General features: G+C 37.7%; 1 protein-coding gene across 4 annotated transcripts in view; it reads left to right on the top strand.

Annotated features, from left to right (window-relative positions):
• SPIDR (scaffold protein involved in DNA repair) overlaps window positions 1-17,788 on the top strand; it is a 778,935-nt gene that overhangs the window by 316,679 nt on the left and 444,468 nt on the right. For all 4 annotated transcript variants that reach the window (XM_064267703.1, XM_064267702.1, XM_064267704.1 and 1 more), the window contains one exon: window positions 14,303-14,522. In XM_064267703.1, the coding sequence (XP_064123773.1) occupies window positions 14,303-14,522 (220 nt within the window). The remainder of the gene's footprint in view (window positions 1-14,302; window positions 14,523-17,788) is intronic.

The following is a 17,788-nucleotide window of genomic DNA, read 5'->3' as shown; positions in this document are numbered from 1 at the left end:
TTACTAGTATATTATTTCAAATCTTGGACTCCTGAAATTTTTTCCCACACATTTATTTATTTTTGAGGTATGCTACTTCTTTTAAAAAAAAAAAAGTTGTGTTGATTCTGACTCATAGTGACCCTGTAAAACAGAATAGAACTGCCTTATAGGGTTTCCAAGGCTGTAATCTATGGAAGCAGACTGCCACGTCTTTCTCCTGCAGAGCGACTGATGTGTTCAAACCACCAACCTTTTGGTTAGCAGCCGAGCACTTTAACCACTGCACCACCAGGCCTCCTTATTTATAAAAAATATGGATATTTAATTATCTATTTCTATACCTTCTTACTTTCTCTTTAGCCATATGATTTTCATTTTTTTTTTTTCTTAACATTTTATTGTGTTTTTGGTGAAAGTTCACACAGTAAATTAGGTTCCCATTTGACAATTTCCATACATTCAGTGACTTAATTACATTATTAACAATGTCTCATATATTCTCTTTAATTGCAGTCTGGTTGTTCCATTTCCAGTGCTCTAGTTTCCCTGCCGGGTTATCTTCTCATCTTTGTTTTAGAGTAAATGTTGACCTTCTGGTGTCACCATACTTAAGGATAATATACTTTGTTTTGTGTGCCATTCTGTTATTTTGCTAAAAGGTGATCTCAGAGGATAGTTTCAGTTCAGGGTTTAAACAGTGTCTCAGGACAGTAGCTTCAGAGAGTCCTATGGTCTCAGCTAGTCCAGGAAGTCTGAACTTTTTAAGAATTTGAGCTCTGTTCCACGTTTTTCTCTTGATCTATCAGGGTCCATCTATTGTGGCCTTGATCAAAATGGTCGTTAGTGGTAGCCAGGCACCATCTACTTCTTCTGGTCTCAGGGGAGATGAGGCCATGACTGGTTTAGGCCATTAGCGCTGTAGAATAGTTTCTTCTCTGAGACTTTAAGTTCCTTCTTACTCTTTTGCTTCTGACAAGTAGAGGTCAATAGTTGTATCTTAGATAGTCACTCCCAGGCTTTTAAGATCCCAGATGCTTCTGACTTCACAAAGATGCAGAACATGAACTTTGTTAACTACATTATGCCAATTGCTTGAGTTGCCCCATGAGACTAAGGTCCTAACCCTTCAAACCTAGAAAACCAATCTCTCAAAGTATTTGATTATGTCTGCGAAATATCCACATTTGTGTACTCTATGAATATATATATGTGCACACATATCTGTATGTACATGTACACATAAATACTTCTTTCTGTGCACACATACGTACTAACCTGTACCTACACATACACGTGCACACCTACATATGTGACATTACACTCCTCTGTTGTTGTTTTGTTATTGTTGGTGTTGTTGCCAAATTATGTATGTCATATTCTTTAGCACAAACATCCTTTTATCTTGTGCATTTCTTAGTGGCATCTTTAACTTTGGTCAAGCTGTGCTCATTACACCAACATTCAGTGCTACTTTTCCCATCACTAAAAATAACAAATACCTGTGATTTAGAGTGATTACCCCTTCCCCATCATCCCTGGTAACCACCAATGAACACTGCTTTCTGTGTGTACGTTTATAAGAAGACAAGAATATATACACACATTCTTGTCTTCTTATAAATATTGGATCATACAATATTTTTCCTTATGTGATTGACTTATTTCACTTAGCATTGTGTCGTTGTGTCCTCCAGGTTATAGTTTGTTTCACAGACTCATTATTATTTATGGTGGAATAGTTTTCCATTGTATGAGTGTACCACATTTTGCTTTATCCACTCATCTGTTGATGGGTACTTAGATTGTATTTTTTTGCTATTGTGTGTAATGCTGCAGTGAACATAGGCATGCATATCTCTGTCTCTGTCACTTGTATTAAGTCTATAGGGTATATATACCAGCTGCATCATAAGGTGGTCCTATTTCTAGTTTTTTGAGGAAGTGCCATTCTGTTTTTCCATAATAGTTGTACGATTTTATAGTCCCACCAGCAATGGATCAGAGTTCTAATCTTCCCACATCCTCACCAACATTTGTTGTTAACTGTTTTTTTAATTAGCACCATTTTAGCATGTATGAGATGGTATTTCATGGTAGCTTTAAGAGCTTGACTGCTAACCAAAAATTTGACACTTCGAATCCACCATCTGCTCCTTGCAAACCCTATGGGGCAGTTCTACTCTGTCCTATAGCGTTGCTATGAGTCGGAATTGACTCAATAGCAACGGGTTTGGACTTTTTGGTTTTAATGGCTAATGATCATGGGCATCTTTTCATGTGTTTGTAGGCAGTTTGAAAGTCCTCTTTAATGAAGTTTCTGTTAATGTCCTTTCCCCATTTTATAATTGGGCTGTTTGTCTTTTTGTTGTTGAAGTTTTCTGTATATTTTAAGATTAGTCTTTATCAGATATATCATTTCTGGAGATTTTTTTCCTAGTATGTAGGTTTTGTTTTTACTCTTTTGATGAACGTAAGTTTTTAACTTTTTGAGGTCCCATTTATCTAATTTGTCTTCTGCTATTCATGCCTTTAGTTATGTTTGTTATCCTCTTATAACAAAAGAGTAGGTCTCAAAATTTTCTCCTTGTATTTTCTTCAAACAACTATAATTTTAGATTTAACATTTAGGCCTTTCATCCATTTTGACTTAGTTTTTGAGTATGGTGTGATGTATGGGTCCTGTGTCTTTTTTCTGCAAGTAGATATCCAGTTTGGCCAGCACCGTTTATTAAGGAGGCTGTTTCCTTCCCATTGAATAGACTTTGACCTCTAGTTGAAAATCAGCTGTCTTAAATGGATAGATTTAATTCTGGGCTGTCAGTTCTGTTCCACTGGCTGTCTGTGTGTCTATTGTTGATCTAATACCAGCCTGTTTTGATTACAGTGTCTGTAGAGTGTATTTTGGAAACCCTGGTGGTGTAGTGGTTAAGTGCTACGGCTGCTACCCAAGAGGTCGGCAGTTCGAATCCGCCAGGCACTCCTTGGAAACTCTATGGGGCAGTTCTGCTCTTTCCTGTAAGGTCGCTATGAGTCGGAATTGACTCGATGGCAGCGGGTTTTTTTAGAGTATGTTTTGCTATCAGGGCATGTGAGGCCTCCTACTTTGTTCTTCTTCAGTAGTGCTTGACTATTCGATGTCTCTTTCCTTTCCGTGTCAATTTCGTCAATAGTTTTCCTTTTCGGTAAAGAAACCTGTTGCCATTTATATCGGCCATTTTTGCGTTGTTATCTGTGGATCCCTTTAGTTAGTATTGCCATTATCACTTCCAAACCATGAGCTACCATTTTTGTAGGTCCCTTTTAGTCTCTTGTAGTAGCGTTTTGTATTTTTCATTGTGTAAAACTTTTATGTCCCTGCTTAGATTAATTCCAGGTATTTTTCATTTTGGGGGTGATCGTAAATCGTATTGTTTTCTTAATGTCCTTTTCTGAATATTCCTTGTTAGCATGAAGTAACTCACCTGATTTTTGTATGTTGATCTTGTACACTTGAACACTGCTGAATTCTTCTATTAGATCCAACTGTTTTCTTGTGGAATCTTGAGGGTTTTCTGTGTATAGAATCATGTCATTTGCAAATAAAGATCGTTTTACTTCTTCCTTTTTGGTTCATATACCTTTCATTTCTCTTTCTTGCCTTATTGCTCTGGCTAGGACGTCCAATACAATACTGAACAAGAATGGCAGTAGTAGGCATCCTTGTCTGTTTCCCACTCTCAAGGGGAAGGCTCTCAGCCCTTCTCAGTTGAGAATAATGTTAGCTCTTGGTTTTCATATATAAACCCGTTGCTGTCAAGTCAATTCTGACTCATAGCGACCCTGTAGGACAGAGTAGAACTGCCCCATGGAGTTTCCAAGGAGCACCTGGTGGATTCAAACTGCCGACCCTTTGGTTAGCAGCCGTAGCTCTTAACCACTATGCCACCAGGGTTTCCATATATACCTTTAATTATATTGAGAATTTCCCCTTCTATTCCTATTGTACTGAGGTTTTTTATCAGGAGACGATATTGGATTTTATCAAATGCCTTTTCTGCATCAATCGATGTGATCACGTGATTCTTTTTCTTTGTTTTATTTATGTAGTGATTGATTGATTTTCCATTGTTGAACTGCCCTTGCATTCCTGGTGTGCCTCCCACGAGATCGTGGTGTATGATTTTTTTGATGTATTATTGAATTCTACTGGCTAGAATTTTGTTGAAAATTTTTGCATCTATATTCATAGGGATATTGGTATGTAATTTTTTTTTTTTTTCTTGTGATGTCTTTGCCTGGTTTTGGAATCTTCATTGTTTTCTTCTGGTAGTTTTGGGTTCCTTTGCTCTTCATTTTCTTTTTATTCAAGTTGTCAGTTTAAGTTACTGATTTTGGGTCTTCTTTTTTATATGAGTCGGAATTGACTCGACGGCAGTGGTTTTTTGTTGGTTTTTTTTTATTGTAGGCATTTATTCCTATGAATTTCCCTCTGAGCACTGATTTTGCTGTGTCTCAGTGGTTTCAGTGGTTTTGATAGGTTATGTTTTCATTTTTGTTTGATTCTAAGTATTTTTTATTATGTTTTCCATCATTTTATTTTCAGTGTTTGTGTCCTTATGTGTAAGATGTGTTGCCTACAGGCAGCAAAAGGATGGATCGTTTTTGTTATCCATTCTGTCACTCTCTGCCTTTTGCTGGGCGAGTTTAGACCATTTATATTTAAGGTTATTACTTTAAACCAACTATCTACTTCATTCACTTTGGTCTTTGTTTTTGAGTGTTTTATATCTTCTTTGTCTTTTTATTCTTATTTTTCTGTTATTTTTTGTGCTTGGCTGATTTTTTGATTCCTTCTGTTTTTATTCTGTGTATAGTGGTTACCATTATACAATTTGCAGTTGTGAGAACATTTAACATACGAGCAAGTAATATGCAACATTAACATACAAAGTCTATTTCTGTTTTGTTCCTCCTCCTCACTTTTCTGTTGGTGAGTCTTCATTAACATCATAGGTTTAATTTGTACTTACTTCTTGCACACTTGATATTGTATTGTTTGTGGAAATAAACTATTGAATTTATTCCCTGAAAATATTGTATACCTTGTCCTTGTATTTACCAATGGTGTAGCATTTTTTAGAAACCTCTCATTTATTCATTCATTCATTCATTTTATTTCCCATGTGTAGATTTGAGTATTTGTTTAATGTTTTCCTTTCTGTTTGGAGAACTTCCTTATGTAATACTTGCAGAGCTTGTCTGATAGTTGCATATTCCTGGAACTTCTGTCTATTTCTGAAATGTCTTGATTGCCTCCTTGTTTTTGAATGACGACTTTGCCGGATAAAGAGTTTTTGCTTGGAAATTGTTTTTGTTCAGTATTTTACATATGTCACTTCATCATCTTTTGGCCTCTAGGGTTTCTGGGGAGAAATCTGCACTAATTCTTATGAAGCAGCTTTGATATGTTATTATTGTGCTTTTCTCTTGCTACTTTCAAAATTCTTTCCTTGTCCTTGGCGTTCTGGAATTTCATTAGAATGTGACACGGAGTAGACCTCTGGATTTTTTCTATTTGGAGTTTGTGTAGCTTATAGTATATGTAGGCTTCATTCCCTGTTTAGATTTAGGAAATTCTCCTTAATTATCTCTTGGAAAATTCTTTCTACGCATTTATTATTGTCATGGTGTTCTGGAATTCCAATAATTCTGATAGATTTCTTAATTAAATCCTATATTTCCATTTGGCTTTGTTTGCTTTTCTTTTTTGCTGTTAAAAATAAGTTTGTATATCTGTGCATGTATTCTTATGCACAAGTGGGATTTTTTTTTTTAATTGGACTTTAGGTGAAAGTTTACAGCTCAAGTTAGTTTCTCATTCAAAAATTAATACACATATTGTTTTATGACATTGGTTGCAGTCCCCACAATGTGACAGCACTCCTCTTTCCCACTCTGGGTTCTCTGTGTCCATTCATCTTGTTCCCGTTCCTTTCTGTCTTTGCATCTTGCTTTTGGGCAGGAGTTGCCCATTTAGACTAGTTTATTTGACTGAAATAAGAAGCACATACCTCATGTATGTTATGGTTTGTTTTATAGGCTTGTCTGTGTCTGAAAAGTGGGCTTTGGAAGTTGTTTCGTTTTTTTCTTTGTCCTTTTCTTAAGACTTAAGAAGTTCAGTTACTTCATCTTCTAGTTCATTTATTCTGTCTTCTGTCTGTTCAACTCTATTGTCGAATGTTTCTCTTGCATTTTCAAACTCCATTATTTTATTTTTCAGTTCCAGTAATTCTCTTCGTTTTTTTTTCCCCAGTTTCCTTATTGAGTTTCTCATTTTGTTTCCTGATCTCCGTTAGTTTGTTTTCTGTCTGTTTTTTCCTTTCTTTAAACATATTTAACAGTGTTGTCTGGAAATCTTCTATTTTTTCTGTTATACTGGTCTCCATAGAAGTACTTTTCTTTGTTTCCCTTTTGATTGATCCTTCTTCTCTGGTGATTTTGAGTGTTTTAGTATTTTTTCCTGTTGTTGTTCAGTGGGGCACATTTTGTCATCTTTTCAAGTTGTGAGTTTCCTGATTTTTCAAGGAAATGTGTTTGTTAGGTTTACCTCCACTATCTTCTTCTAAGTTCCACTAGAGGGCACACTTGTCCTTAGGTTTTTTCAGTGCTGAGTCAGGAGTACTGTATGAGGATTTGTCTCTGAACTCTGGGCTTCTTGTCTATTGCCACAGCTTAGACATTTTCAACAGCTTTAAGTCTTTGGGTGCTTATTCTGGTGATTCCCCCTAAGTAGCTGAGTTTGCTAGTGTGTTAGAATCTGTCTTCTGTGGGTTTGGCTACAGTCCAGACTACACTCCTGGGGCTAGGTTCCTTCTCTTTCCTATGTAGCTTTGGAGCACGGCTTTCCCTCTGTGGCTAATTGCTCACGTGCAGGTCTTTTCCAAAAGCAACAGATGCATGGGAAGTGGGGGGGCTCAGCTATCCCGAGGTGAGGGTGGGGAGCACTTTCCTTCACAGACTACCCTGTTGGAGGCTCTCACATGGTATCCAGTTATGGGCAGGGAACCTGTTGTTTTCCTCTGTGTTAACTGTTTGATGTACTTTTCACACCCTGGCTGAAGAATGGGTCCTATAGACCATTTGCCTTGGGTTTCAGCAAGATTCAGTGATGCTTGCAGTGCCTTGGTCTCATTGCACCCTCCTCGCACCCTCCACCCCAAGTGCATGGCTCATGAACATTCACAGCCAGTCTGCACCACTTTAATCGGATTACAGCTTCCTCAGTTTAGCTCCCGTCCTATGTTCTTTGTTCAGAGTGTTGCCCCTTCCTGTCCCAAAATGGCTGCAATGAGCTAAGTCCTCTGGATGCCAGAGGCTAAAATTTCTCAACTTCAGTGCTGGACCTTCTCCTCCTCCCTGTTTCTGGACTTGCCTTGACTCTCCAACAATTGTAGCTGCTGTCCAGAGCTCTAAGATCTCAGTCTGCTTGTTTTTATTTGTTGTCCTGTGGATTAGTTGCAAGGAGATAAATGAGAGCAGCTGGCTACTCTGCCATCTTGCTCCCAGCCACATGACTTCTTAAAAGTTTTCAGTGTGATTTTTGGATAGCAGTTTAATTCTGTTTTGACTGAAAAAATATTTCCTGTAGTGCAATGAAAAAGATGTTTTAAATGAAGAAGTTTTTTCAGTAAAGAAGAACTCACTTCCTGGATAACCAGAGAGGTGTATCAGCCATATCAGTACGCATATCAGATAATCCTGTCAGTATCCCATTTTTGAAACTTTAACCTATAATTGCCCTCTATTGTTTGGTTTTTCTGTAAACTTTGCTTAGGGATCGCCTGCCTTCTTGGAGCTTTGTATGCTTTTTCCTTGCTTGGATTTCTTTAAAAAATGACCTGCCATTGCTAATTCACCCTCTGTTAGAAAGCATGAAATCTTCTTCCAGATGGAGTCAGTTTGGGGTGTCCTGCTCAGCACTGTGAGATTCTAGAGTCTGAAATGCACCAACTAACTTTATTGCATTCATCGCTAGGGATTGTGATGATCATTCAGATTGCCTGGTCAGTCTTGTGTAGATTTTGTTTTTCTTAAATAATTGGGTTTCAGATTTGTTTCATGCTTAGAATTATTGTGGCTTTGCTTGAAGAATATTTTAAACTGGGTGAAAAGGCAAAAAAAAAAAAAAAAGTAGAATCAAGAAGTGAAAGCACAATTGTTTACAGTTCAGTAAGTAGTTGTGGTTAAGAAATGTGTCTGTTCATCATTGCCAGCTGAGTTAAAATTTGATAGGGGAGCATAAATTATAAACAACAACAACAAAAAATGTCCTGTTTACAAGTAAAACCAAAACCAAATTCACTGCCGTTGTGTCAATTTACAAGGTAAGGATATGAATTTCTGCAAAATTTAGTGTTTAGATATTATAATCTAGATCTCCTTCTTGGAGTTTCATGAGTTTTATCCTGAAATTATATGTGAAATGAACCTGATGATAACTTAGACAGCATTTCCTCAGAAAGTAAAATTTTTATTTACCAAACATTAATAATGCAATGAGTTCTTCAACAGAGACACACTTACTGAGTTGCTAAGAGTTTAAGAATAATTGGTAAAATTAGGCATAGTTGTTACTACTCAAAAGAAAAGGTGTCATAAATATGTACAAATAAATGCAATTCAACTCTTAGTGCGTGTTATTGGGAAAAACACTGATATAATACAAGCAGTGATTAAATAAATCATTCGAATTTTATTTTGGAGTGTATTATTTGCATAGAAAAAAATAAAAAAATAATACACTCCAAAATAAAATTCGAATGATTTATTATTTGCATAACTTTCTTTTAAATCAGTTTATATTCTCTGGGTGCATACCAAGTGCAAATGAGGTAAAAGTTAAGTAAGTAAGTCAAAAGCACCCTGGTTGGCATTGAAACCAAGACTGGAAAAATAGTCTAACAAATTCTTTACATTAATTTGTATTAGGGTTCATTCAGTTCATACGTATTTCTAGTATTGATCCAGGTGTGGCATAGGGTTCATTGTATGGTACAAAAAAAAAAAAATTTTTTTTTTTTACAAGAAATTATTAATTCCATATGTTAAAATCTCAGTAAATATGAGGTAAAATAATGACATGAAGGGAAGTAATCAGCTCTTCAGGGTAAGAAAAGTTAAGTTGAATGTGGAGAGAAGTTCACTGGGGAGATAGTTTTGACACTCTATCTTAAAGCATGATGGTTTTTATTTTTAACCTCTTTATAGAAGTAATTTAAATATACTTTAATAGAACAATGGGGTTTGAGGCTAGAGCAGTTGGAAGTAATTGGTAATAAAGGATTTTCTATACAATGCAGTGGTTTGTTTGAATGTTATCCAGTGGATAGCCATTTAAAGGTTTAAGTATTGAAGTGGCTGTCATTAAATTTACATTTAAAAAGTCCACTCTGGTAGACTTTATGAACAATAGGTTCATCAGGTCGTAATCTGGGTAGTTCAATTGTGACAAGGCTATTGCAATAACTAATAGGCCTCTCAATCTTAGTATGTGTTCAAAACTGATGCTTTGATACTAGTCATCTATACTCCCTCCCACAAAAAGAGACATGCTAATCTAGAAATCTTCCGTAACTCAATAATGTTAACTCTGTTGTTCTCCTTGCTTAGGTGACAGTACTGGAGTCATTCTTGACTACTCTCTTTCATATCCCACGGTCCATAAGCAGATCATACTGGTTCTACCTTCAAAGTATATCTAGAATTTGACCATTTTTGTTTGTTTGTTTGTTTATCTGGGAATTTCTTAGTTTGCCCTCATTTATGGTTGACAGTTTTGCCAGATACAGAATTCTTGGCTGACAGTTCTTTATTTTCTCACCGCATTAACTATGTCATCCACTGTTTTCTAGCCTCCATGGTTCATGAGGAGAAATTGATGCTTATTCTCATTGAGGATCCCTGGTATATGACAATTCATTTTTCCCTTGCTGCTTTCAAGATTCTCTCTTTCTGTTTGGTTTTTGACCGTTTGATTATAATGTGTCTCTATAGATCTCTTTGATAACATCCTACTTGAATTTTGTTGAGGTTTTAGTATCTGTAGATTCATGTCTTTAGTCAAATGTGGGGAGTTTTCATCCATTATTTCTTCAAATATTCTTTCTGCCCCTTCCCCTCTTCTGGAGCTCTTACAATCCATTTGTTAGTTTGCTTGAAGGTATCCCACAAGTTCTTTAGGCTCTGTTCACTTTTCTTCATTCTTTTTGCTTCCCAGACTCGATAATGTCAATTACACTATCTTTACATTCATCGATTCCTTCTGGCAGCTAAAATCTGCTGTTGTACCCCTCTAGGAATTTTTTTTTTTTACTTCAGTTTTTGTGTGTTTCACCTCCAATAATTCTATTTGGTTCCTTTTTATAATTTCTATCTCTCTATTGATATTTTTGGAAACCCTGGTGGCATAGTAGTTAAGTGCTACAGCTGCTAACCAAAGGGTCGGCAGTTCAAATCCTCCAGGCACTCCTTGGAAACTCTCTGGGACAGTTCTGCTCTGTCCTATAGGGTTGCTATGAGTCGGAATCAACTTGACGGCACTGGGTTTGGTTTGGTATTGATATTTCTGGGTTTTTTCCCTGTACCTTTTTTCCAACTTCCTTTACTTTATGGTCCATGTTTTCTTTTAGCTCTTTGAATGTATGTAATACTGATATTTTAAAGTCTTTGTCTAATAAGTCCATTAATTGAGCTTCCATGGACAATTTCTGTTAGCACATTTATAAAAATACCCTATGGGGACAGGGCACAGTTGGCAGAAAAATATATAACACACATGTTCTTTGCTTAAAAATACGGTACATTTTATTGAAATCCTGACAATGTTCAGCACAGTGATGAACCTCACTATAGTTCATTTCTTAACATGATGGCCTGTCTTCGTTTACATTCTAAACAAATTCTTTGTTTACCTTCTGAACTGTGTCCCCCAAAAATATCTGTCAGCTTGGCTAGGTCATGATTACCTCATATGATTGTCTACCATTTTATCATCTGATGTGATTTCCCCGTGTTGTAAATCGTATCACTATGATGTAATAAGATGGATTAGCGGCAGTTATATTGGTGAGATCTACAAGATTAGATAGTATCCTAAGCCATTCTCTTTGGAGATATAGAAGAGAGAAGAAGGCAGAGAGACATGTGGGCCTCATACCACCAAGAAAGCACCAGGAGCAGAGCACATCCTTTGGACCTGAGGTTCCTGCACTGAGATGCTCCCAGACCAAGGGAAGACTGATGACAAGGACCTTCCTCCTTGGTCTTTGCCTTTTAATGATACTTGAATTTTAGTATTAGACCTGCCACTGTTCCTCCCCAACCTTAAGAAAGTCATATGAATGATAAACTTTATTTTTCAGTTTTCTTATCTGTAAAAAGGGGAGAGTAATATCATCCTTAGGTATTTAATGGGGTTACTGTGGATCAAATAAGATACTAGATTTGAAACCTTGAACAGTTAATAATAGCAACAGTGGTGGTAACAATGGTTGCCATTATTGTGTATGTGTTCAGTGGGATACCGGGCACTGCACTATGTTCTCTTGTTTGATTTTTCCATTTATGTTTTGGGCTAGCTGATACTATCTCCATTTAAAATGAGGAAGTTGTTGTAAGAGAGACAAGCATAGACTAGTTATTTGAGGATTTCAAAGGGAAAGAATAGTTGTTTCTAGTGGGATTCAGGGGATACTTACTGGACAGGGTGAGATTTTGGCTGAGTCTTGCAGCATTTATGGAAATATTTTAATGGCACAGAAGTAGCCTTTTATAGAACCATTCACCATATTATAAAATACTCTTCTTTATTTGTAAAATCAGTGTCTCTTGTCCTTGGGTTAAAAGCTTGTCTCAAGCATATAATTTGGCTTAGGTTGCCCGGTGCCTTTTTTCTTCATACAAGGGGAAATTATCCTGCCTTTTTTTTTTTTTTTCTGTGAAGGCAGACCTCTCATTTCTCACTGAGTCTCTTTTGGAGGATGTTCCATAGAAGATGCTTTAGAGTGCTCTGTGGAAACGACACAGCTCTTCTCCGCTCTATCACATAGTCAAGATAATTACCGCTGCTTGTCATTCATTCCCAAACCTCATTATTTCTCAAGCATTCTTTGTGTACCAGCGTTGTGGTGAGAGCCAAACATAATAAAACGTGCTTGTTCTACAAGTTATTTGGTGTTACATGTCTCGAGCAGAATTCGCAGTTAATTAGAATATTCTCCGGATTTATAATAAAAAGTTTTGGAAGATAGTATTATTTATCTTTGATATTTAGGTGTTTCTGCTGTAATGTGATTTATGTGTTTCTGTAATACCTTGCCTTTAATAATGGGGACAAGAAGATTGGGATGAGCCACTGAAAACATGTCACTTTTAGCCAGAGCTCACATAAGACAATGAGTGCCTGCCTGGAGACTGGGTGCTGTTCATGCAGATGGCTGAGCACAGCTGGAGCCCACAGCAATATGATGGCACCCACAGCCATGGGAGCACACTTGTGGCCCCTTCACCTGGAGCAAGGTGCTGGGTGGGTACAGGTGGAAGTGGAGCCCTGGACAGTAGCTGCTGTCAGCAGGAAACAGGGAAGCAGCAAAGCTACTGCACAGTATTGGGACAATTTACAAAAATTCCTAACATATGTCCAAAAATGTTCTATGGCCAGTGCAGTAGCTGAACCTAGTGTTTTTCCCTTTGCATCTGAAGACTGCAACTCCCCACCCACCTTGTGGCCGCCCAGCCCAGGAAGGAATGTGGATGAACCAATCTAACCTCCACATTATCTTGATTTCTTTTCCTTACCCACCAACTGAAAATGAACAACTTTTCGTTAAATAAACACATGTTACAGCAGAGCAGACTGGCTGTTAACTAAGTGGTGCCTTCCTTTAGATACTTGTTTTTAGTCCCTCATTTCTCTTTCCCTACAATACCTGTTGGCACAGTGGTTAAAGCAATCAACTGGTAACCGAAAGGTTACTGGTTCAAAACCACCAGCAGGTCTGTGGAAGAAAAATGTGTCATGCTTCTGTAGAAATTTACAGCCTTGGAAACCCAATGGGGACACTGTGAGTCAGAATCAACTCGACAGCAGTGGGTTTGCTTTGGTTTTTATAGACTAATGGCAGGTAAGCATTGTTGTGTTCATATTCTTGAACGTTCCCCCAAATCTAAAATTTCCCATTCCTTTTCCTTCTTTACCTTGAGAAACAGTAGCAAAATGGTGCTCTGTGTAGATGTGTTAGCCTTGCTTAATATGGGGACGCATACTGTTGGCATTTTGACAAACGAAGGATGGAAAATTGAGGGTTGAGTGAAAAATGAATGAAGAAACAGTAAAAGGGAGAAAAAAATAGAAAGGAAATTAAACTATTTAAGTATAAAAAATCATTATTTAAGTATTAATTTTTATTATTCTCTATTAACCAGTTGGCCAGATGGTAAAGAAACTCATATGTAGTATCTGTCATTAGCAAGGTTTCTCTTGATAGTATGAACAGTTAACTCACTCCACTGCTAACTCAAAGATTGGAGGTTTGAGTCCACCCAGAGGTTCCTTGGAAGAAAGTTCAGGTGATCTACTTCCCCAAATCAGCTATTAAAAACCCTGTGGAGCACAGTTCTACTCTGACACGAGGGAGCTGTGAGTCGCACTCGACACAATGATAACTGGTTTGATTTTTTTTTTTTAATTATTATTCCCAAGGCACTATGCTTGACACTTAGCTGCTGTTACCTCATGTATCTTTTATTTTTTTACTTAAAAAAAGGAAAAAAAACATAGAGAATAATAGGAAAACATAAGTATACTCACTATATAGGGTTAATAACACGTTAACCACCTTGTCCTTTTGCTGTATATATTTTTATAAAAATATGTTTGTATGGAAATGGAATGTAACAGATAAATTTGAAGTCCCGTTTGTTCCCCTTCTCAGTTCTATTGCAGTCTCTCTCCTTAGAAGCAATAGCTATATGAACTTTCCGTGTATCCTGCTAGTTCATGTTTTTATGGGTCTGAGTTTTCTGTAAATGCAATTCTGTTTCTGTTGAAAACATATAGAATGACTGTTTGCTCTTGCTTAAAATGCATATAGTATAGGCAATATGCAAGGCCTATTCTGATTAAAGAAAGATGTTACACAGAGCATGATAGAGTCTATATTTTACTAAAATTTCTGGGTTATGGAATATCGTATTCCCAATCTCATTTATCTCTTTTAATTCTCACAAATGTTTCTTGAATCGGGTAGCATGATCTCCGTTTTTTCTTTTCTTCAACTTGTAGGTAGAAAATCTGGTGTATTGGTTGTGAAAATTCTGGAACTGCATGAGGAATGCACCATGCAAGTGGCCATTTGTGAGCAGTTAGAGGGCCTGCAAGCCGACAGCACTTCTCTAGGCATCGTCCCCCACCCCAGGAACCATCTGAAGGTTCTTTTCACCAAGGAGACTGCAAGCCACCTAAAGGGGCGTCCCCAGGACATCCTGCATATCTACCCTCCATGGTGAGTACAGGAACTCACTCTGGCCATCACTAATTGTGAGTAATAACAAAAGACATTTTTATCAGTAACAAGTTTGTCACTTTGTTATAGAGAAGTGCCAGGGGAAGGAAGCCAGGACTTGACTTAGGTCTTCTGTAGTAGAAGCACAGATTGATACCTCATGGCATGTTTGTACTTCTGGCAGCAGATTATTGACTATTGGGGGGAGGGGTGGGGGAGAGGATGAACTATGCCAAAATTTCTTTTTTTTTCTTATAATTTTTATTGTGCTTTAAGTGAAAGTTTACAAATCAAGTCAGTCTCTCATATAAAAACTTACATACAGCTTGCTACATACTCCCAATTACTCTCCCCCTAATGAGACAGCCCGCTCTCTCCCTCCACTCTCTCTTTTCGTGTCCATTTTGTCAGCCTCTAACCCCCTCTACCCTCTCATCTCCTCTCCAGGCAGGAGGTGCCAACATAGTCTCAAGTGTCTACCTGATCCAAGAAGCTCACTCCTCACCAGCATCCCTCTCCAACCCATTGTCCAGTCCAAACCATGTCTGAAGAGTTGGCTTCAGGAATGGTTCCTGTCCTGGGCCAACAGAGGGTCTGGGGGCCATGACCACCGGGGTCCTTCTAGTCTCAGTCAGACCATTAAGTCTTGTCTTTTTATGAGAATTTGGGGTCTGCATCCCACTGCTCTCCTGCTCCCTCAGGGGTTTTCTGTTGTGTTCCCTGTCAGGGCAGTCATCAGTTGTAGCCAGGCACCATCTAGTTCTTCTGGTCTCAGGATGATGTAAATCTCTGGTTCACGTGGCCATTTCTGTCTCTTGCGCTCGTAATTGCCTTGTGTCCTTGTTGTTCTTCATTCTCCTTTGATCCAGGTGAGTTGAGACCAATTGATGCATCTTAGATGGCTGCTTGCTAGCATTTAAGACCCCAGACGCCACTCTTCAAAGTGGGATGCAGAATGTTTTCTTAATAGATTTTATTATGCCAGTTGACATAGGTGTCCCCTGAAACCATGGTCCCCAGACCCCTGCCCCTGCTACACTGGCCTTCAAAGCATTCAGTTTATTCAGGAAACCTCTTTGCTTTTGGTTTAGTCCAATTGTGCTGACCTCCCCTGTATTGTGTGTTGTCTTTCCCTTTACCTAAAATAGTTCTTATCTACTATCTAATTAGTGAATACCCTTCTCCCACCCTCCCTCCCTCCCCACTCTCGTAACCACAAAAGAATGTTTTCTTCTCAGTTTAAACTGTTTCTCAAGTTCTTATAGTAGTGGTCTTATACAATATTTGTCCTTTTGCAACTGAGTAATTTCACTCAGCGTAATGCCATCCAGGTTCCTCCATGTTATGAAATGTTTCAGAGATTCCTCACTGTTCTTTGTCAATGCGTAGTATTCCACTGGGGAAACCCTGGTGGCGTAGCGGTTAAGTGCTACAGCTGTGAACCAAGACGTCGGCCGTTCAAATCCACCAGGCGCTCCTTGGATACTCTATCGGACAGTTCTACTCTGTCCTGTAGGGTCGCTATGAGTCAGAATCGACTTGACGGCAGTAGGTTTGGTTTTTTGGTTTTTTAGTATTCCGTTGTGTGAGTATACCATAATTTATTTATCCATTCATCCGTTGATGGGCACCTTGGTTGCTTCCATCTTTTCGCTATTGTAAACAGTGCTACAATAAACATGGGTATGCATATATCTGTACGTGTAAAGGCTCTTGTTTCTCTAGGATATATTCCAAGGAGTGGGATTGCTGGATCGTAAGGAAGTTCTATTTCTAGCTTTTTAAGGAAGTGCCAAATTGATTTCCAAAGTGGTTGTACCATTTTACATACCCACCAGCAGTGTATAAGTGTTCCAGTCTCTCCACAGCCTCTCCAACATTTATTATTTTGTGTTTTTTGGATTAATGCCAACCTTGTTGGAGTGAAATGAAATCTCATTGTAGTTTTGATCTGCATTTCTCTAATGGCTAATGATCATGAACATTTCCTCATATATCTGTTAGCTACCTGAATGTCTTCTTTAGGGAAGTGTCTATTCATATCTTTTGCCCATTTTTTAATTGGGTTATTTTTCTTTTTATAGTTGGGTTTTTGCAGTATCATGTAGATTTTAGAGATCAGGTGCTGATCGGAAATGTCATAGCTAAAAACTTTTTTCCAGTCTCTAGGTAATCTTTTTACTCTTTTGGTGAAGTCTTTGGATGAGCATAGGTGTTTGATTTTTAGGAGCTCCCAGTTATCTAGTTTTTCTTCTGCTTTCTTAATAATGTTTTGTATACTGTTTATGCCATGTATTAGGACTCCTAACATTGTCCCTATTTTTTCTTCCTTGATCTTTATCATTTTAGATTTTATATTTAGGTCTTTGATCCATTTTTGAGCTCGTTTTTGTGCATGGTGTGAGTTATAGGTCCTGTTTCATTTTTTTGCAGATGGATATTCAGTTATGCCAGCACCATTTCTTAAAAAGACTGTCTTTTCCCCATTTAACTGTTTTAGGGCCTTTGTCAAATATCAACTGCTCATGTGTGAATGGAGTTATGTCTGGATTCTCAATTCTGTTCCATTGGTCCATGTATCTGTTGTTATACCAGTACCAGGCTGTTTTGACTACTGTGGCGGTATAATAGGTTCTAAAATCAGGTAAAGTAAGGCCTCCCACTTTGTTCTTCTTTTTCAGTAATGCCTTATTTATCCGGGGCCTCTTTCCCTTCCGTACAAAATTGGTGATTTGTTTCTCCATCTCATTAAAGAATGTCCTTGGGATTTGGATCGGAATTGCATTGAATATATAGATTGCTTTTGGTAGAATAGACACATTTGTAATGTTAAGTCTTCCTATCCATGAGCAAGGTATGTTTTTCCACTTATGTAAGTCTCTTTTGGTTTCTTGCAGAAGTGTACTGTAGTTTTCTTTGTATAAGTCTTTTACATCTCTGGTAAGATTTATTCCTAAGTATTTTATCTTCTTGGGGGCCTCTGTAAATTGCGTTGATTTGGTGATTTCCTCTTTGATGTTCTTTTTGTTGGTGTAGAGGAATCCAACTGATTTTTATATATTTATCTTATATTCCAATATTCCGCTGAACTCTTCTATTAGTTTCAGTAGTTTTCTGGAGGATTCCTTAGGGTTTTCTGTGTATACGATCATGTCATCTGCAAATAGAGATCCTTTTACTTCTTCCTTGCCAATCTGGATGCCTTTTATTTCTTTATCTGGCCTAATTGCTCTGGCTAGGACCTCCGACACAATGTTGAATAAGAG

This window comes from Loxodonta africana, chromosome 14 (assembly GCF_030014295.1).
Source record: "Loxodonta africana isolate mLoxAfr1 chromosome 14, mLoxAfr1.hap2, whole genome shotgun sequence".
Lineage (NCBI taxonomy): Eukaryota > Metazoa > Chordata > Mammalia > Proboscidea > Elephantidae > Loxodonta > Loxodonta africana.
This window is presented reverse-complemented; position numbering and strand designations above follow the sequence as displayed.